This window comes from Oncorhynchus clarkii, chromosome 12 (assembly GCF_045791955.1).
Source record: "Oncorhynchus clarkii lewisi isolate Uvic-CL-2024 chromosome 12, UVic_Ocla_1.0, whole genome shotgun sequence".
Classification (NCBI taxonomy): domain Eukaryota; kingdom Metazoa; phylum Chordata; class Actinopteri; order Salmoniformes; family Salmonidae; genus Oncorhynchus; species Oncorhynchus clarkii.
Window position 1 is genome coordinate 8,743,234 of NC_092158.1, and position 22,105 is coordinate 8,765,338.

The 22,105-nt window shown below is 44.3% G+C and overlaps 1 protein-coding gene across 1 annotated transcript in view; it reads right to left on the reverse strand.

Moving 5' to 3' along the window:
- LOC139422673 (phospholipid-transporting ATPase IC-like) overlaps window positions 1-22,105 on the reverse strand; it is a 55,234-nt gene that overhangs the window by 17,658 nt on the left and 15,471 nt on the right. Inside the window, exons 4-15 of the mRNA XM_071173869.1 lie at window positions 20,931-21,029; window positions 19,119-19,180; window positions 17,296-17,368; window positions 17,110-17,180; window positions 16,017-16,099; window positions 10,029-10,187; window positions 9,362-9,450; window positions 3,360-3,550; window positions 2,058-2,266; window positions 1,603-1,646; window positions 1,322-1,478; window positions 192-380 (exon numbers count right to left, since the gene is read on the reverse strand). Coding sequence (XP_071029970.1) covers window positions 192-380; window positions 1,322-1,478; window positions 1,603-1,646; window positions 2,058-2,266; window positions 3,360-3,550; window positions 9,362-9,450; window positions 10,029-10,187; window positions 16,017-16,099; window positions 17,110-17,180; window positions 17,296-17,368; window positions 19,119-19,180; window positions 20,931-21,029 — 1,426 coding nt within the window. The remainder of the gene's footprint in view (window positions 1-191; window positions 381-1,321; window positions 1,479-1,602; window positions 1,647-2,057; window positions 2,267-3,359; window positions 3,551-9,361; window positions 9,451-10,028; window positions 10,188-16,016; window positions 16,100-17,109; window positions 17,181-17,295; window positions 17,369-19,118; window positions 19,181-20,930; window positions 21,030-22,105) is intronic.

Below are 22,105 nucleotides of genomic sequence, written 5' to 3' on the forward strand. Positions count from 1 at the left end.
ATTTCAGAAGCTTTGTCAAAGTTCTCATGAATCCAGGCCGGTTAGAAGATTTCAAAATCATCAAGGAATGAGCAGGGAGGGAATTCTCCAACTGGGAATTCCAATAAACCTCAGAACTTTGCGGACATTCCCAGAACTTTTACAACCCTAGAGGGGGACACCATGATCATGGTCTTAAAATATTCACTCACGGATGATGGACATGCGTTTGCGGTCGCTGTTAAAGTCAAGCAGGGCCAACACCTCGTAGGTCATCTCCTGGTCCATCTCGCTGATGGTGATGGTGTCCTGGGTACGGGACAGGAACACAAAACCGAAGTTCCTGGCAGCCGTCACCAGAGCCCCCTCGTCAGGAGAGGCTGCCTGGTACACCAACTCATCTGAGGGTTGAGGACAACAGACACATCAAGACATACAAACTCTGTGGCCAGAGGTTATGTCACACCTTTATTATAGAATAGTCGTCGGTGTCCATGGTACTCTAAACTAAAACTATCTGGACTGGTTTCCCAGACAAAGAAGGATTTTCCAAAGAAGATTCTCCATCAAGTTCAGGACCAGGATTAGCCCATTATGTATAAGAATTGGTTTCTGAATGTTGACCTCTAGCATTACTACAATGCAGGTTGCTCACCCTGTCTCTGTTCTGTATGTGCTACCTGTCTCTGTTCTGTATGTGCTACCTGTCTCTGTTCTGTATGTGCTACCTGTCTCTGTTCTGTATGTGCTAACTAGAGGACTTCAAACGCCAAATGTGCTTGTAGACCATTAAAAGTGGGTCTCCATGGTACTCTGAATACACATCCACTCTGGGGCCAGATCTCCATGGTACTCTGAATACACATCCACTCTGGGGCCAGATCTCCATGGTACTCTGAATACACATCCACTCTGGGGCCAGATCTCCATGGTACTCTGAATACACATCCACTCTGGGGCCAGATCTCCATGGTACTCTGAATACACATCCACTCTGGGGCCAGATCTCCATGGTACTCTGAATACACATCCACTCTGGGGCCAGATCTCCATGGTACTCTGAATACACATCCACTCTGGGGCCAGATCTCCATGGTACTCTGAATACACATCCACTCTGGGGCCAGATCTCCATGGTACTCTGAATACACATCCACTCTGGGGCCAGATCTCCATGGTACTCTGAAGGAAGGCTACCTAGTCTGCCTAGGTGTGTTCAGGACTAATCACATGCTGTGTGTGTGTAATCAGTGATTTCTGAACTGACCAATCAATAAATAAATAAAATCATCCAATGATTGATTGAACTTTGAACTCTATCATGACTACGCAGGTTCCTTACCTTCTTTCTGCTCCACCATGACAGTGTGACACAAAGACAGCAGCTTGAAGAACTCCAAGGTGTCTTTGTCCTTCTTGGACCGGATGCAGGCCACCAGGGAATGATCCAAGTACTCAAACTTCCTGTCTGCGTACTTGTTCCAGGTGAAGTCCACTGGCTGTGAAGTACCGAGGGAAAGAAATGACCATCAAGACAATGCTATAGATGAAGCACTGTATGTGTCAAACCTGAATAAAATACTGTTTCAGTACAACAACAAAAAAACAACAAAAAAAATGTACCTTCCCACGATCCAGAGGTACACCCGCAACATTAGCAGGGTCACCTGTCAAATGAAAATACATGATTGCATCACGTCATAAAACAAGCTTCAAAAAACGATGTTTACAGCTGAAATCTGTTACACTAAAAAAACAATGCAGAGTGGACCAAGGATGTCCAGTCAAGCAATACTTGGGAGACCTTTAAAAATTGTCATTTGGCAATAACAACAAACCAAATGTCATTGGTCACATACACATATTTAGCAGACGGTGAAGTAAGCGTCCATGATGAATATTGTTTGAATATTTTTAACTAGAAATGTGTCGACATCCTTAGAAAATAAGTTCATTCAATTGTACTTTTTTTGTACTGCGGGTGGTAGTGAAAGGACAACCACCTTGACAACGACAGCATGAACTGATCTGGGAACACCAAGCTACACTCTAGCCAGGATGTAACAAATTAGTCTTACCAAAGGTCTGTCCAGCAATGGTGCATTTCTTGAAGGCCATGATGTTCTGCGTGAGGGTACCGGTCTTGTCTGAGAAGATGTACTCGATCTGACCCAGCTGCTCGTTGAGGGTGGTGGTGCGGGCCTTGGCTGGGGTGTCTTTCTCCTGGTAGTACATCTGAAGGTCCCAGTTGATGAACTTAGACTGGCCCAAACGAATCACCTCCACACTGGAGAGGAAATTGGAAATATATTTCACCTTTATTTTAAAACACGGAAAGACCCTAGATTAGAAACCTATTCTGGAAGTGGGGACCTGAAATACTCTCATGACGACTCAATACAGTATTCTATTATTATTCCCTAAGGTACACAGGTACATGGGTGTTAGGACAGTAGGAACTAGGAGATAATACAACCGTTCAGAGGACACTAGGAACTAGGAGATAATACAGCCGTTCAGAGGATACTAGGAACTAGGAGATAATACGACCGTTCAGAGGATACTAGGAAATAATACGACCGTTCAGAGGATACCGGGAACTAGGATAAAATCTGGCCGTTCAGAGGATCCCGGGAACTAGAATAAAATATGACCGTTCAGAGGATACTAGGGACTAAGAGATAATAACGACAGTTCAGAGGATACTAGGAGATAATAACAACAGTTCAGAGGATACTAGGAACTAGGAGATAATAACAACAGTTCAGAGGATACTAGGGACTATGAGATAATAACAACAGTTCAGAGGATACTAGGAACTAGGAGATAATAACAACAGTTCAGAGGATACTAGGGACTAGGAGATAATAACAACAGTTCAGAGGATACTAGGGGCTATGAGATAATAACGACAGTTCAGAGGATACTAGGGACTATGAGATAATAACAACAGTTCAGAGGATACTGGGAACTAGGAGATAATAACGATAGTTCAGAGGATACTAGGGACTAGGAGATAATAACAACAGTTCAGAGGATACTAGGGACTATGAGATAATAACGACAGTTCAGAGGATACTAGGGACTAGGAGATAATGACAGAGTCTTTGACTAAATAAAGCCCTCTAAAAGCAGGTGGTAGACGGTACAAAAGAAAGAGCTTGGTCGTGTGCAATAGGTAGAAAACGTTTTGAAACAGAATAAAAACAGGGAAGTTCTACACAAATTTTCCCATAAAAAAAAACACAGATTTGCTACGATGTGCCCTACTGAACACAACCCTTGCCTGTGTTTGAGAGCGACTCACCCAGGGAAATATAATTATTAGAACGGGTACCCTTATTCAAGTCAAATGAGTCCGATTCTATTTCTATACTCACCTGACGTAGAGGGAGATGGGAACCATGGTGTTGAGCACGATGATGTACCCCCAGAAGCTGAGGAAACCTCTGTAAGAAGCAGTCTGGTCCTTACCGTCATACAGATACCAGGCCTTGCTGCCTACTTCCTCGTACCAGAAGGTGTTTCCGATGGCCAGGCCAGCACACAACAGGACCAGGATTACAAAGATCTGGAGAGGAGAAGGAATTGAAATCAATAGTTTTCATACTTTCTTACACTGCATCTCTATTTCCACAAGCATTCATCTCATCTCAAGCATGTATTTATTATGGATCCCCATTAGTTCCTGCCAAGGCAGCAGCTACTCTTCCTGGGGTTTATTATGGATCCCCATTAGTTCCTGCCAAGGCAGCAGCTACTCTTCCTGGGGTTTATTATGGATCCCCATTAGTTCCTGCCAAGGCAGCAGCTACTCTTCCTGGGGTTTATTATGGATCCCCATTAGTTTCTGCCAAGGCAGCAGCTACTCTTCCTGGGGTTTATTATGGATCCCCATTAGTTTCTGCCAAGGCAGCAGCTACTCTTCCTGGGGTTTATTATGGATCCCCATTAGTTTCTGCCAAGGCAGCAGCTACTCTTCCTGGGGTTTATTATGGATCCCCATTAGTTCCTGCCAAGGCAGCAGCTACTCTTTCTGGGGCTTATTATGGATTCCCATTAGTTTCTGCCAAGGCAGCAGCTACTCTTCCTGGGGTTTATTATGGATCCCCATTAGTTTCTGCCAAGGCAGCAGCTACTCTTCCTGGGGTTTATTATGGATCCCCATTAGTTCCTGCCAAGGCAGCAGCTACTCTTCCTGGGGTTTATTATGGATCCCCATTAGTTTCTGCCAAGGCAGCAGCTACTCTTCCTGGGGTTTATTATGGATCCCCATTAGTTTCTGCCAAGGCAGCAGCTACTCTTCCTGGGGTTTATTATGGATCCCCATTAGTTCCTGCCAAGGCAGCAGCTACTCTTCCTGGGGTTTATTATGGATCCCCATTAGTTTCTGCCAAGGCAGCAGCTACTCTTCCTGGGGTTTATTATGGATCCCAATTAGTTCATGCCAAGGCAGCAGCAACTCTTCCTGGGGTCCAGTAATTTTTAAACATTAAAATACATTTTACAGATTTCACAATGCATTAAGTGTGCGCCCTCAGGCCACTACACTACAAAACAGTCCAGGTGTATTTGTCTATAGTGTGTATGTTGTCTGTGTGTGTGTGTGTGTGTGTGTGTGTGTGTGTCTTCACAGTCCTCGCTGTTCCATAAAGTGCATTGTCTTCTGTTTTTTTAAACCTGATTTTACTGCTGGCATCAGTTACATGTAGTCATGACTCATACGTAGTACTTTGCGGTTCCCATAGTCTGTTCTGGACTTGGGGACTGTGAAGAGACCTCTGGTGGCATGTCTTGTGTCCAAGCTGTGTGCTAGTACCTCGGTGCATTCAACAGGTCAAACATTCGTATAAAAACAAGTCGTGATGATGTCGATCTCTCCTCCACTTTGATCCATGAGAGAATGACATGATCAATGTCAGCGCTACGCGTACATTTAGCTCTACGTGTACATTCAGCGCTACGTGTACATTTTGCGCTACTTGTTCTGGGCCAGTTGTAATTCTCCATAGTCCCTCTGTGGCACCTGACCAAACGACTGGGGAGCAGTCCAGGTACAACAAAACTAGAGCCTGTAGGACCTGCCTTGTTGAGATTGTCGTTAAGGCAGAGCAGCCGCCTCCTCTGCATCGCAGTGTTGCAGCTTCACTACAGCCTGGGGTTCGATCCCAGGCTGTGTCACAACCGGCCGTGACCAGGAGTCCCATATGGTGGCGCACAATTTGCCCAGTGTCGTCCGGGTGAGTTTGGCCGTGGGGGCTTCCTTGGCTTATTGTGCTCTAGCGACTCCTTGTGGCGGGTCGGGCGCCTGCAGGCTGACTTCGGTCATCAGGTGAACGGTGTTTCCGCCAACACATTGGTGCAGCTGGATTCCGGGTTAAGCGAGCAGGTGTTTAGAAGTGTGGCTTGGCGCGTCATGTTTCAGCATGACTCGTCTTTGTCTCTCCCGAGCCCGTTGGGGAGTTGCAGTGATGAGACAAGATCATAAAATCGAGTCCAAAAGGGTGTTTCAATTTTTTTATAAAAAAAAAAAGGCAGATCTATCCCCATCTTAGCTACTGTTGCTTTTGAGGAGGATGGGCTCATGGTAATGGCTGGAGCGGAATGAATGGAATGGTATCAAATATGTCAAACACATGGTTTCCATGGGTTTGATGCCATTCCATTTGCGCCGTTCCAGACATTATTATGAGCTGTTCTCCCCTCAGAAACCGACCACCGGTTTTTGACCATAACAGTTTACAATCCAGGGTTACGCCAAGCAGTTTAGTCTCCTCAACTAGCTCAATTTCCACAATATTCATGTCAAGACTTAGTTGAGGTTTAGTGAATGATTTGCTCCAAATAAACTGCTTATTAGGTTTTTAGAAAATATCTAGGACCAATTGATTTCTTGCCAGGCACTCTAAAAACGGACTGCAGCTCATTGTTAAGAGTTACAGTGATTTAACTTGCTGTGGTATCTGACGTGTATAGTGTTGGGTCGTCCTCATACATAGAAACACAGGCTTTACTCAGAGCCAGTGGCAGGTGATTAGACAGCTGCCCTGGGGAATTCCTGATTCTACCTGGATTATGTTGGAGAACACCCTCTGTGTTAAGACAGGTAACTCTTCATAATATAGCAGGCGCTGTAAAGTCATAACATATAAGTTCTTTCAGCAGCAGACTATGATAAATGTCAAAAGCCGCACTGAAGTCTAACAAAACAGCCACCAATCTTATCAATTTCTCTCAGCCTATCATCAGTCATTTGTGTAAGTGCGTGTTGAATTCCCTTTCCCTATAAGCGTGCTGAAAGTTTTAACTTATTTACTGTAAAACAGCAGTGTATCTGCATTATAAAACGTTTACTAAGACCTCTGAGTAGCAACATAACGTGTGAAATGCTTGATAATGTATGTGATGTCAACAGAGGTATATTTTCTGGGTGATTTTAAATATTGACTGGTTTTCATCAAGCTGCCCACTCAAGAAAAACCTTCAAACTGTAACCAGTGTCTGCAACCTGGTTCAGGTTATCAGTCAACCTACCAGGGTATTTACAAACAGCACAGGAATTAAATCATCAACATGTATTGATCACATCTTTACTATGCTGCAGAAATCTGCTGTAAAGCAGTATCCAAATCCATCGGATGTATTGATCACAATATGGTAGCCATACAATGAATTCGGGAAGTATTCAGACCCCTTCTCTTTTTCCAAGTTACAGCCTTATTCTAAAATGGATTAAATAAAAACAAATTCCTCAATCTACACACAATACCCCATAATGACATCACAATACCCCATAATGACATCACAATACCCCATAATGACAAAGTGAAAATATTTGCACATTTATATAAAATTAAAATCCAAAATATCTTATTTACATAGGTATTCAGACTTTTTTGCTTTGAGACCAAAAAAAATTGAGCTCAGGTGCATCCTGTTCCCATTGATCATCCTTGACATGTTTCTACAACTTGATTGGAGTCCACTTGTGGTAAATTCAATTGAAAAAAAAGGCACACACCTGTCTATATAGGTTCCCAAAGGTGGACTCCTGGAAACCAAGCCATGAGGTCGAAGGAATTGTCCGTAGAGCTCCGAGACAGGATTGCGTCAAGGCACAGAACTGGGGAAGGGTACCAAAAAAATGTATGCAGCATTGAAGGTCCCCCAAGAACACAGTAGCTTCCATCATTATTAAATGGAAGAAGATTGGAAACACAAATACTCTTCCTAGAGCTGGCTGACCAGCCAAACTGAGCAATCTGGAGAGAAGGGCATTGGGCAGTGAGGTGACCAAGAACCCAATGGTCACTACCTGAGCTCCAGCAGGGACTGAGAGACTATTCGGGAAAGAGGGAAAGATGAACGGAGCAAAGTACAGAGAGATCCTTGATGAAAACCTGCTCCATAGCGCTCAGGACCTCAGGACCTTCCAACAGGACAACGATCCTAAACACACAGCCAAGACAACACAGGTGTGGCTTCGGGGACAAGTCTCAATGTCCTTGGATGGCCCAGCCAGAGCCTGATCGAACATCTCTGGAGAAACCTGAAAATAGCTGTGCATCAACGACGCTCCCCACCCAACCTGACAGAGCTTGAGAGGATCTGCAGAGAAGAATTGGAGAAACTCCACAAATACAGGTGTGCCAAGCTTATAGCTTCATACCATTTTAGAATAAGGGTAGCCTAGTGGTTAGAGAGTTGGACTAGTAACGGAAAGGTTTCAAGTTCAAATCCCCGAGCTGACAAGGTACAAATCTCTCGTTCTGCCCCTGAACAAGGCAGTTAACCCACTGTTCCTGGCCGTCATTGAAAATAAGATTTTGTGACTTGCCTAGTTAAATAAAGGGAAAATACATTAAAAGAAACATACACTATGACTTCCAAAACTCCTTGGACAATACATTTTCTGCAACACTACGACAAACTCAGCGACACCATAATAGTGATTATCTGAGCAGGGCTTGGGTCATTGATAAGTCATTGTCTCAACGCAGCCTTGAAATCTGTGGACAGAGTCCAGGAGCCAAGATGATTTGGACAGACTCATTCCTGTAGACCATCTTTTGTTTCCAGAAGGTGACAACGTTAATTATAAAAGTTATGCCAACAGAGCTACAGTACTATTTTTGCCATACGTGCAATGCCAGTAGCCTGCATTAGTACCAGGCCTGAAATAATCAGCCTCTATTTGGAATCTTTCAGAGCTAGAATCAGTTCTTTAAAATCTATTTTTCAGCAGTTCCGAGCTAGCCCTCACAATATAATTTGACCCCACATGGACTACGACAGCATTAGCCCCAGGCATCCATCGTAGAATGGTAGAAAGCAGTCTTAATGCTCTGTACAAGGACTCCAGGACAGCACAGGAGTTTTGCCCCAGGAACCGAGATGTTTCTCACCATAGAGCTGTTTGAAGTCTGTGTCCAGTCCGGGATTCCCATCGCTAAGGAGACCACATCGCTAAGGAGACCCCCTCCCATTGCCAGATGCCGCTGCTTTCGACTTACAGGGCAAGTGCCTGGTTGATCGACTCAAGAACACCAAGTCATCCAGAAGCAGCATACGGACTCGATTCTCCAGGGAAGAGGGAGAAACCTTCGGGGAGGGATCCCTGCCGAAGCACCGGCCAAGTTGGCTGTGGAGAGCCAACGCGCCGACACTTCCACCAGGCCAGAGTGACGCCCAGCTATTGGAGTAGATGAGAAAGAAAAAGTAGGCGGGCGTGGATTCCCTCCCCTGGGAGCATGAAGAGGATTTCCCCCCCCCCCCCCCCCCCCCCCCCGGGAGCTTGAAGAGGATTCTCTCTCCCCCCGGGAGCATGAAGAGGATCCCCCCCCCCCCCCCGGGAGCTTGAAGAGGATTCTCTCTCCCCCCGGGAGCATGAAGAGGATCCCCCCCCCCCCCCGGGAGCTTGAAGAGGAACAGATTAAAGAGGAGGAACAGGTCAGATTACAGGGGGAAAAGCATCAGCTAGCAGGGAACACAGCCACAATTAGCATGGGACGCCTTTGCAGTCCCAGCCAAAATGGAAAACCCTGCTAGCTTTCTACTGATAGCTACCAGCTAGAATGGTAGCTAGCTCCAGCAAACAAATTCTGACTTCTTGGTCTGGCAGGATCCCGGGACAGATAGTAGTAGTCACAGCAACTGAGGATAACCGTGTCGCGTGAGCCAAAATAAAAAAAGTATATCAACCAAACTTAGAGAGAAAACACTGGTCACAAATGTAAAAAAATAAATAAACCGAGGTTTGTTGTTCAGCGTTCAACATACGTCACACTCTGATGTAAATGGATTTTAAAAGAGACTCCATTTCATAAAGGGTGAAATATTTTTGCGAAGGTGTAGTGGATGACCGAAGGTAAATACCACTTACAGTGTACACCATGTAGTTCATCAATTCATCGATTTTAGTCCTCTTGAACCTGGTCTTGCCCCCATTCCTCATGATTTTAGTGTCGGCGCCTACATTAAAACACCAAACAAACAGATGAGTAAGGGTTTGCATGAGATGAAGTCCAAGACAGCATATTTACATGACTACATGTCCATGTTGTTGGTAGGTCTGTATATTGATCATGAACGTGTGTGAGGTATTTACCTGAAAAGGATGTCTGTGGCTGTGTCAAATCATGTGCTATTCATTACATGATTCATAACCAACGTGAGTGAGTTGAGTGAATGAGTGGAGTGGAGTGAATGAGTGGAGTGGAGTGAATGAGTGGAGTGGAGTGAATGAGTGGAGTGGAGTGAATGAGTGGAGTGAATGAGTGGAGTGGAGTGAATGAGTGGAGTGGAGTGAATGAGTGGAGTGGAGTGAATGAGTGGAGTGGAGTGAATGAGTGGAGTGGAGTGAATGAGTGGAGTGGAGTGAATGAGTTGAGTGGAGTGAATGAGTTGAGTGGAGTGAATGAGTTGAGTGGAGTGAATGAGTTGAGTGGAGTGAATGAGTTGAGTGGAGTGAATGAGTGGAGTGGAGTGAATGAGTGGAGTGAATGAGTGAGTATATCCATTGGTTCTGAAAGGTTATGCAAGGTATTTACCTGCGAAGATGACCAGTCCGTGACACTCGTCAGTGTTTCTGATCCTACATCCTCTCAGCATCATATTGTCCAGATCCAGAGGGAATCGGTCTTTCCTCCAACGCATGGTCCCCGTGAACTTATCCAGACGGTTGTTAGGCTCCTCACACACTATCACGGCTGTATGAGGAAACAAGGGAACAGTGACACACTATCACGGCTGTATGAGGAAACAGTGACACACTATCACGGCTGTATGAGGAAACAGTGACACACTATCACGGCTGTATGAGGAAACAAGGGAACAGTGACACACTATCACGGCTGTATGAGGAAACAAGGGAACAGTGACACACTATCACGGCTGTATGAGGAAACAGTGACACACTATCATGGCTGTATGAGGAAACAAGGGAACAGTGACACACTATCACAGCTGTATGAGGAAACAAGGGAACAGTGACCACACACTATCACGGCTGTATGAGAAAACGAGGGAACAGTGACACACTATCACGGCTGTATGAGGAAACGAGGGAACAGTGACACACTATCACGGCTGTATGAGGAAACGAGGGAACAGTGACACACTATCACGGCTGTATGAGGAAACAAGGGAACAGTGACACACTATCGCGGCTGTATGAGGAAACAGTGACACACTATCACGGCTGTATGAGGAAACAAGGGAACAGTGACACACTATCATGGCTGTATGAGGAAACGAGGGAACAGTGACACACTATCGCGGCTGTATGAGGAAACGAGGGAACAGTGACACACTATCACGGCTGTATGAGGAAACAGTGACACACTATCATGGCTGTATGAGGAAACGAGGGAACAGTGACACACTATCATGGCTGTATGAGAAAACGAGGGAACAGTGACACACTATCACGGCTGTATGAGGAAACAAGGGAACAGTGACACACTATCATGGCTGTATGAGAAAACGAGGGAACAGTGACACACTATCATTGCTGTATGAGGAAACGAGGGAACAGTGACACACTATCATGGCTGTATGAGAAAACGAGGGAACAGTGACACACTATCACGGCTGTATGAGGAAACAGTGACACACTATCACGGCTGTATGAGGAAACGAGGGAACAGTGACACACTATCACGGCTGTATGAGGAAACAGTGACACACTATCACGGCTGTATGAGGAAACAGTGACACACTATCACGGCTGTATGAGGAAACAGTGACACACTATCACGGCTGTATGAGGAAACAGTGACACACTATCACGGCTGTATGAGGAAACAGTGACAGTTCACAAGTCTACAATATGTCTCGATAGAGTGATTGCGATTGGCTGGAGGTATAAAATAACTCTTGCTTCTAAAAGGAGTCGGAGTATGTGCAGGAGAGCAACCTACTGGTTCAATAGAAGTGTCAGAATTAGGGGAGCTAAAGTATTCCCTTAAACGGATGTTTCTAAAAAACTTAAACATGTCTACTTTAACATCAAAATCGTTGCACTGAGTTGTAGGCACAAAAGATAACCCTTTATTAAGCAAAGAGACATGGGCAGGGCTCAATATCTTGCTTGATAAATTAAAGACACTCAGTCCCGTGGGTTCTGGGACCGTGTGAACGGTCTCCTCTGCCTCTGATGTTCAGTGACACACTATCACGGCTGTATGAGGAAACAGTGACACACTATCACGGCTGTATGAGGAAACAAGGGAACAGTGACACACTATCACGGCTGTATGAGGAAACAAGGGAACAGTGACACACTATCACGGCTGTATGAGGAAACAGTGACACACTATCAAGGCTGTATGAGGAAACAAGGGAACAGTGACCACACACTATCACGGCTGTATGAGAAAACGAGGGAACAGTGACACACTATCACGGCTGTATGAGGAAACAGTGACACACTATCACGGCTGTATGAGGAAACAGTGACACACTATCACGGCTGTATGAGGAAACATTGACACACTATCACGGCTGTATGAGGAAACAGTGACACACTATCACGGCTGTATGAGGAAACAGTGACACACTATCACGGCTGTATGAGGAAACAAGGGAACAGTGACACACTATCACGGCTGTATGAGAAAACGAGGGAACAGTGACACACTATCACGGCTGTATGAGGAAACGAGGGAACAGTGACCACACACTATCACGGCTGTATGAGGAAACGAGGGAACAGTGACACACTATCACGGCTGTATGAGGAAACAAGGGAACAGTGACACACTATCACGGCTGTATGAGGAAACAGTGACACACTATCACGGCTGTATGAGGAAACAGTGACACACTATCACGGCTGTATGAGGAAACGAGGGAACAGTGACACACTATCACGGCTGTATGAGGAAACAGTGACACACTATCACGGCTGTATGAGGAAACAGTGACACACTATCACGGCTGTATGAGGAAACGAGGGAACAGTGACCACACACTATCACGGCTGTATGAGGAAACGAGGGAACAGTGACACACTATCACGGCTGTATGAGGAAACAAGGGAACAGTGACACACTATCACGGCTGTATGAGGAAACAGTGACACACTATCACGGCTGTATGAGGAAACAGTGACACACTATCACGGCTGTATGAGGAAACGAGGGAACAGTGACACACTATCACGGCTGTATGAGGAAACAGTGACACACTATCACGGCTGTATGAGGAAACAGTGACACACTATCACGGCTGTATGAGGAAACGAGGGAACAGTGACACACTATCATGGCTGTATGAGGAAACGAGGGAACAGTGACCACACACTATCACGGCTGTATGAGGAAACGAGGGAACAGTGACACACTATCATGGCTGTATGAGAAAACGAGGGAACAGTGACACACTATCACGGCTGTATGAGGAAACAAGGGAACAGTGACACACTATCATGGCTGTATGAGAAAACGAGGGAACAGTGACACACTATCATTGCTGTATGAGGAAACGAGGGAACAGTGACACACTATCATGGATGTATGAGAAAACGAGGGAACAGTGACACACTATCACGGCTGTATGAGGAAACAGTGACACACTATCATGGCTGTATGAGGAAACGAGGGAACAGTGACACACTATCACGGCTGTATGAGGAAACGAGGGAACAGTGACACACTATCACGGCTGTATGAGGAAACAGTGACACACTATCACGGCTGTATGAGGAAACAGTGACACACTATCACGGCTGTATGAGGAAACAGTGACACACTATCACGGCTGTATGAGGAAACAGTGACAGTTCACAAGTCTACAATATGTCTCGATAGAGTGATTGCGATTGGCTGGAGGTATAAAATAACTCTTGCTTCTAAAAGGAGTCGGAGTATGTGCAGGAGAGCAACCTACTGGTTCAATAGAAGTGTCAGAATTAGGGGAGCTAAAGTATTCCCTTAAACGGATGTTTCTAAAAAACTTAAACATGTCTACTTTAACATCAAAATCGTTGCACTGAGTTGTAGGCACAAAAGATAACCCTTTATTAAGCAAAGAGACATGGGCAGGGCTCAATATCTTGCTTGATAAATTAAAGACACTCAGTCCCGTGGGTTCTGGGACCGTGTGAACAGTCTCCTCTGCCTCTGATGTTCAGTGACACACTATCACGGCTGTATGAGGAAACAGTGACACACTATCACGGCTGTATGAGGAAACAAGGGAACAGTGACACACTATCACGGCTGTATGAGGAAACAAGGGAACAGTGACACACTATCACGGCTGTATGAGGAAACAGTGACACACTATCATGGCTGTATGAGGAAACAAGGGAACAGTGACCACACACTATCACGGCTGTATGAGAAAACGAGGGAACAGTGACACACTATCACGGCTGTATGAGGAAACGAGGGAACAGTGACACACTATCACGGCTGTATGAGGAAACAAGGGAACAGTGACACACTATCACGGCTGTATGAGGAAACAAGGGAACAGTGACACACTATCGCGGCTGTATGAGGAAACAGTGACACACTATCACGGCTGTATGAGGAAACAAGGGAACAGTGACACACTATCATGGCTGTATGAGGAAACGAGGGAACAGTGACCACACACTATCACGGCTGTATGAGGAAACGAGGGAACAGTGACACACTATCGCGGCTGTATGAGGAAACGAGGGAACAGTGACACACTATCACGGCTGTATGAGGAAACAGTGACACACTATCATGGCTGTATGAGGAAACGAGGGAACAGTGACACACTATCATGGCTGTATGAGAAAACGAGGGAACAGTGACACACTATCACGGCTGTATGAGGAAACAAGGGAACAGTGACACACTATCATGGCTGTATGAGAAAACGAGGGAACAGTGACACACTATCATTGCTGTATGAGGAAACGAGGGAACAGTGACACACTATCATGGCTGTATGAGAAAACGAGGGAACAGTGACACACTATCACGGCTGTATGAGGAAACAGTGACACACTATCATGGCTGTATGAGGAAACGAGGGAACAGTGACACACTATCACGGCTGTATGAGGAAACGAGGGAACAGTGACACACTATCACGGCTGTATGAGGAAACAGTGACACACTATCACGGCTGTATGAGGAAACAGTGACACACTATCACGGCTGTATGAGGAAACAGTGACAGTTCACAAGTCTACAATATGTCTCGATAGAGTGATTGCGATTGGCTGGAGGTATAAAATAACTCTTGCTTCTAAAAGGAGTCGGAGTATGTGCAGGAGAGCAACCTACTGGTTCAATAGAAGTGTCAGAATTAGGGGAGCTAAAGTATTCCCTTAAACGGATGTTTCTAAAAAACTTAAACATGTCTACTTTAACATCAAAATCGTTGCACTGAGTTGTAGGCACAAAAGATAACCCTTTATTAAGCAAAGAGACATGGGCAGGGCTCAATATCTTGCTTGATAAATTAAAGACACTCAGTCCCGTGGGTTCTGGGACCGTGTGAACGGTCTCCTCTGCCTCTGATGTTCAGTGACACACTATCACGGCTGTATGAGGAAACAGTGACACACTATCACGGCTGTATGAGGAAACAGTGACACACTATCACGGCTGTATGAGGAAACAGTGACACACTATCACGGCTGTATGAGGAAACAGTGACACACTATCACGGCTGTATGAGGAAACAAGGGAACAGTGACACACTATCACGGCTGTATGAGGAAACAGTGACACACTATCATGGCTGTATGAGGAAACAAGGGAACAGTGACACACTATCACGGCTGTATGAGAAAACGAGGGAACAGTGACACACTATCACGGCTGTATGTGGAAACAGTGACACACTATCACGGCTGTATGAGGAAACAGTGACACACTATCACGGCTGTATGAGGAAACAGTGACACACTATCACGGCTGTATGAGGAAACAGTGACACACTATCACGGCTGTATGAGGAAACAAGGGAACAGTGACACACTATCACGGCTGTATGAGAAAACGAGGGAACAGTGACACACTATCACGGCTGTATGAGGAAACGAGGGAACAGTGACCACACACTATCACGGCTGTATGAGGAAACGAGGGAACAGTGACACACTATCACGGCTGTATGAGGAAACAAGGGAACAGTGACACACTATCACGGCTGTATGAGGAAACAGTGACACACTATCACGGCTGTATGAGGAAACAGTGACACACTATCACGGCTGTATGAGGAAACAGTGACACACTATCACGGCTGTATGAGGAAACAGTGACACACTATCACGGCTGTATGAGGAAACAGTGACACACTATCACGGCTGTATGAGGAAACGAGGGAACAGTGACACACTATCACGGCTGTATGAGGATTCTCTCCCCCACTCCCTCTCCAAAATACACACATTTTATACAACATTTTGATCCTTTGCAGATGCTCTTCTCCATAGCGATGTACAGTTAGTGCATTCCTCTTAAACCCACCACACATATAGAAATAAATATACAGTATGTAACGTCCCTCGGTTAGTTAAGACGGACAGCACAGCAGTATGTTACCGTCAAACTGTGCCAGCTGGTCCTCCTCCTGCAGTCTCTCGTCTGTCACTTTCAGACCCATTTTAAACTTCAGGTTGGTTTCCCTGCAAAACAAACAAATGTACATTGACATTTCAGTAGACTCATTTCGGGACAAATTCAGTATATATATATATATTTTTTTTTTTTTTTTAAAAGGAAACCTCTGTACATTTTACACAAGAACAATAACCTGAACATTTGATTGAATTAACTGAACCATGCTGGGCTTCTGATAGTATTGTTTGACTAATGAGTTTTCAATCGAATCTCCAGGTTGAAGGAGACTATGTGATTATAACAATTCTCAGCAAACCCTTTTGGTCTCACTTCGCCTCTAAAATGTTTTACGTTTACACAAAAGCACGTTCTGTCAATGTCATTTTATCATGTTATCAAAGGGGACTTTCTTTTAAATTAAATCACACATAAAAAAAGGTTTAAGACACATGGTCCGCATCCCAAATGGCACCCTATTCTCTATACAGGATAGTGCACTAAGTTTGACCACGGCCCATAGGGCTCTGGTCTAATGTAGTGCACTATATCGGGAATAGGGTTCTATAGGGCTCTGGTCTAAAGTAGTGCACTATATAGGGAATAGGGTTCTATAGGGCTCTGGTCTAAAGTAGTGCACTATATAGGGAATAGGGTTCCATAGGGCTCTGGTCTAAAGTAGTGCACTATATAGGGAATAGGGTTCTATAGGGCTCTGGTCTAAAGTAGTGCACTATATAGGGAATAGGGTTCCATAGGGCTCTGGTCTAAAGTAGTGCACTATATAGGGAATAGGGTTCTATAGGGCTCTGGTCTAAAGTAGTGCACTATATAGGGAATAAGGTTCTATAGGGCTCTGGTCTAAAGTAGTGCACTATATAGGGAATAGGGTTCTATAAGGCTCTGGTCTAAAGTAGTGCACTATATAGGGGATAGTGTTCTATAGGGCTCTGGTCTAAAGTAGTGCACTATATAGGGAATAGGGTTCTATAGGGCTCTGGTCTAAAGTAGTGCGCTATATAGGGAATAGGGAGCCATTTGGGACGAGCCCATAATTGAACATTGGAGAACATCTTACCCATCGAGCTCGGCGGTTTCAACATAACAAAGACTGTTGGGGTTTGAACTGGACAACAACAGAATGTCGGCCTAAATGAAGAAAAAAAAATGGGGAAAAAAATAAAATAACCAAATCAAAATATTGTAACTGAATTATATAATGACTAGTTGGGTTTTTAGTCAAAGAACAAATATATGACATTACCGGGATGTGATCATTTTTCTTCAAACGAACCACATCACCGACATGGATATTCATCCACTTCGACACTTGAAACCTGGTTTGGAAAAAAAAAGTTTGTTTCATTCAGCTATTCAGATTCTTTGTAGGTCATGTTCAAAACATGACATTTGTCTTGATGCATAACACAGACAAATACAACAAAAACTATTCAAGATATTATAAAACGGTATGCTGCTGCACCAAGGAGCTCCACACCCACAGATAGGAAATATAACAGTATTGTGTAATATACATTCATACCATACACCTAGATATACAACTGTTCTCTCTACTACTGCACGGCAAGCGGTACCGGAGTGCCAAGTCTAGGACAAAAAGGCTTCTCAACAGTTTTTACCCCCAAGCCATAAGACTCCTGAACAAGTAATCAAATAGCTACATGGACTATTTGCATTGTGCCCACCCACCATCCACAAACCCCTCTTTTTACGCTGCTGCTACTCTCTATTCATCATATATGCATAGTCACTTTAACCATATCTACATGTACATACTACCTCAATCAGCCTGACTAACCAGTGTCTGTATGTATCCTCGCAACTGTTAGAGCCTCTCTACTGTATATAGTCTTACTACTGTTATAGCCTCACTACTGTATATAGTCTTACTACTGTTATAGCCTCACTACTGTATATAGTCTTACTACTGTTATAGCCTCACTACTGTATATAGTCTTACTACTGTTAGAGCCTCACTACTGTTAGAGCCTCTCTACTGTATATAGCCTCTCTACAGTATATAGCCTCTCTACTGTATATAGCCTCACTACTGTATATAGCCTCTCTACTGTATATAGCCTCTCTACTGTATAGAGCCTCTCTACTGTATAGAGCCTCTCTACTGTATAGAGCCTCTACTGTATATAGCCTCTCCTGTATATAGCCTCTCTACTGTATATAGCCTCTCTACTGTATATAGCCTCTCTACTGTATATAGCCTCTACTGTATATAGCCTCTACTGTATATAGCCTCTCTACTGTATATAGCCTCTCTACTGTATTTAGCCTCTACTGTATATAGCCTCTCTACTGTCTATAGCCTGGCTACTGTATATAGCCTAACTACTGTATATAGCCTCTCTACTGTATATAGCCTCACTACTGTATATAGCCTCTCTACTGTATATAGCCTCTCTACTGTATATAGCCTCACTACTGTATATAGCCTCTCTACTGTATATAGCCTCACTACTGTATATAACCCCTCTACTGTATATAGACCCTCTACTGTATATAGCCTCTCTACTGTATATAGCCCCTCTACTGTATATAGCCTCTCTACTGTATATAGCCTGTCTTTTTACTGTTGTTTTATTTCTTTACCTACCTATTGTTCACCTAATACCCTTTTTGCACTATTGGTTAGAGCCTGTAAGTAAACATTTCACTGATTTGATTTAAAATCGGTCCCATTATGGAGTCTGTGAAAGAACGGGCAGATGGACATCTCCATTTTGAAGTAGTCCATTTTCCTTCTTCTACTACAACTTGAATGAGTTGGTAAACATACTGAACCAGTACTGCCACCTGAGTGTGTTGTTTGAACAGGTGTAAATCCAAGGATGGCGATTTACTGCCATCCGTAGTTATGGAATGTTTGCTCACAATTCATTGGCTGATCCCTCCTAATGACCTGGATGGAACTTTGTGATCCTTCCTTTAAAAACACTTCAAGTCCCGCCCAGTTGACTACTTTAAAATGGTGTAAACCTTCAATGGAGCTGCCCCCATTGATTAAAACTAGTTATATCGAAGGAGTGATTCTCTGTGGTTCCTAGTCATTACCTGCCGTCCAGGAGAACTTCACACTTCCTATTATTGATCTCGTTGTCCATCCTGTGGCGGGCCTGTTAGAAAGGGAAAACACCAGGCAGGGGTTCAGCACTAAGATTAAAAATGGACCACAATGTTCTCTTCATTAAATGGAGTGCGCTGCATATGTCATCAATGGAAAGGAGGCCTCTTTCTTGGTGCGTCTTTCATCTGTAGGAACGACATGGTTGGATGAACAGAGTCTGTAGGAATGACATGGTTGGATGAAGTTAACAGAGTCTGTAGGAACGACATGGTTGGATGAAGTTAACAGAGTCTGTAGAAACGACATGGTTGGATGAAGTTAACAGAGTCTGTAGGAACAACATGGTTGGATGAACAGAGTCTGTAGGAACGACATGGTTGGATGAAGTTAACAGAGTCTGTAGGAACGACATGGTTGGATGAAGTTAACAGAGTCTGTAGAAACGACATGGTTGGATGAAGTTAACAGAGTCTGTAGGAACAACATGGTTGGATGAAGTTAACAGAGTCTGTAGGAACAACATGGTTGGATGAAGTTTTAACAGTCTGTAGGAACGACATGGTTGGATGAAGTTAACAGAGTCTGTAGGAACAACATGGTTGGATGAAGTTAACAGAGTCTGTAGGAACGACATGGTTGGATGAAGTTAACAGAGTCTGTAGGAACGACATGGTTGGATGAAGTTAACAGAGTCTGTAGGAACGACATGGTTGGATGAAGTTAACAGAGTCTGTAGGAACGACATGGTTGGATGAAGTTAACAGAGTCTGTAGGAACAACATGGTTGGATGAAGTTTTAACAGAGTCTGTAGGAACGACATGGTTGGATGAAGTTAACAGAGTCTGTAGGAACAACATGGTTGGATGAAGTTAACAGAGTCTGTAGGAACGACATGGTTGGATGAAGTTAACAGAGTCTGTAGGAACGACATGGTTGGATGAAGTTAACAGAGTCTGTAGGAACGACATGGTTGGATGAAGTTAACAGAGTCTGTAGGAACGACATGGTTGGATGAAGTTAACAGAGTCTGTAGGAACAACATGGTTGGATGAAGTTTTAACAGAGTCTGTAGGAACGACATGGTTGGATGAAGTTAACAGAGTCTGTAGGAACAACATGGTTGGATGAAGTTAACAGAGTCTGTAGGAACGACATGGTTGGATGAAGTTAACAGAGTCTGTAGGAACGACATGGTTGGATGAAGTTAACAGAGTCTGTAGGAACGACATGGTTGGATGAAGTTAACAGAGTCTGTAGGAACGACATGGTTGGATGAAGTTAACAGAGTCTGTAGGAACGACATGGTTGGATGAAGTTAACAGAGTCTGTAGGAACAACATGGTTGGATGAAGTTTTAACAGAGTCTGTAGGAACGACATGGTTGGATGAAGTTAACAGAGTCTGTAGGAACAACATGGTTGGATGAAGTTAACAGAGTCTGTAGGAACGACATGGTTGGATGAAGTTAACAGAGTCTGTAGGAACGACATGGTTGGATGAAGTTAACAGAGTCTGTAGGAACAACATGGTTGGATGAAGTTTTAACAGAGTCTGTAGGAACGACATGGTTGGATGAAGTTAACAGAGTCTGTAGGAACAACATGGTTGGATGAAGTTAACAGAGTCTGTAGGAACGACATGGTTGGATGAAGTTCCTCCCCCTTTTTGTATACTTGCAGAGAACTTCTCGCCAATGCTTTTACATCAATCTTGTGTTTTTTTAAATCCATGATGGGGAGTGTTAACAAGGGTGGAGAATTGAGATGCAGCCTGCGAGGAGGAGGTCGGAGTCACTCACCAGATCGTCCACCAGGTCTTTGATGGCTGTGATTCCCAGCACCAGAACTAAAGGCACTAAGGTGGTGTACCAAGGCAACGTGGTGATCTCAGGAATAATCTGGCGAATAAATACATGTGCATTAATATCACAATCTATTCCTTTATCCGACACGTTAGAACATTTAAAGGCAGTGTGTTGACTGCAGGAATAATCTGATTATAATGCTTCATATTTTATTGATCTGCGGTTTCTGTTGACCAACAGTGCTTCATCCCTGCTCAGGCCAGGGTCCTGTATAACACCACTACATTACTACTCAGACCAGGGTCCTGTATAACACTACATTACTACTCAGGCCAGGGTCCTGTAGACCAACACTACATTACTACTCAGACCAGGGTCCTGTAGACCAACACTACATTACTACTCAGGCCAGGGTCCTGTATAACACTACATTACTACTCAGGCCAGGGTCCTGTATAACAACACTACATTACTACTCAGACCAGGGTCCTGTATAACACTACATTACTACTCAGGCCAGGGTCCTGTAGACCAACACTACATTACTACTCAGACCAGGGTCCTGTATAACACCACTACATTACTACTCAGACCAGGGTCCTGTATAACACTACATTACTACTCAGGCCAGGGTCCTGTAGACCAACACTACATTACTACTCAGACCAGGGTCCTGTAGACCAACACTACATTACTACTCAGGCCAGGGTCCTGTATAACACTACATTACTACTCAGGCCAGGGTCCTGTATAACACTACATTACTACTCAGGCCAGGGTCCTGTATAACACCACTACATTACTACTCAGACCAGGGTCCTGTATAACACTACATTACTACTCAGGCCAGGGTCCTGTATAACAACACTACATTACTACTCAGACCAGGGTCCTGTAGACCAACACTACATTACTACTCAGGCCAGGGTCCTGTATAACACTACTACATTACTACTCAGACCAGGGTCCTGTAGACCAACACTACATTACTACTCAGGCCAGGGTCCTGTATAACACTACTACATTACTACTCAGACCAGGGTCCTGTATAACACCACTACATTACTACTCAGACCAGGGTCCTGTATAACACGACATTACTACTCAGACCAGGGTCCTGTATTATAAACTGGGTGGTTCGAGCCCTGAATGCTGATTTGCTGACAGCC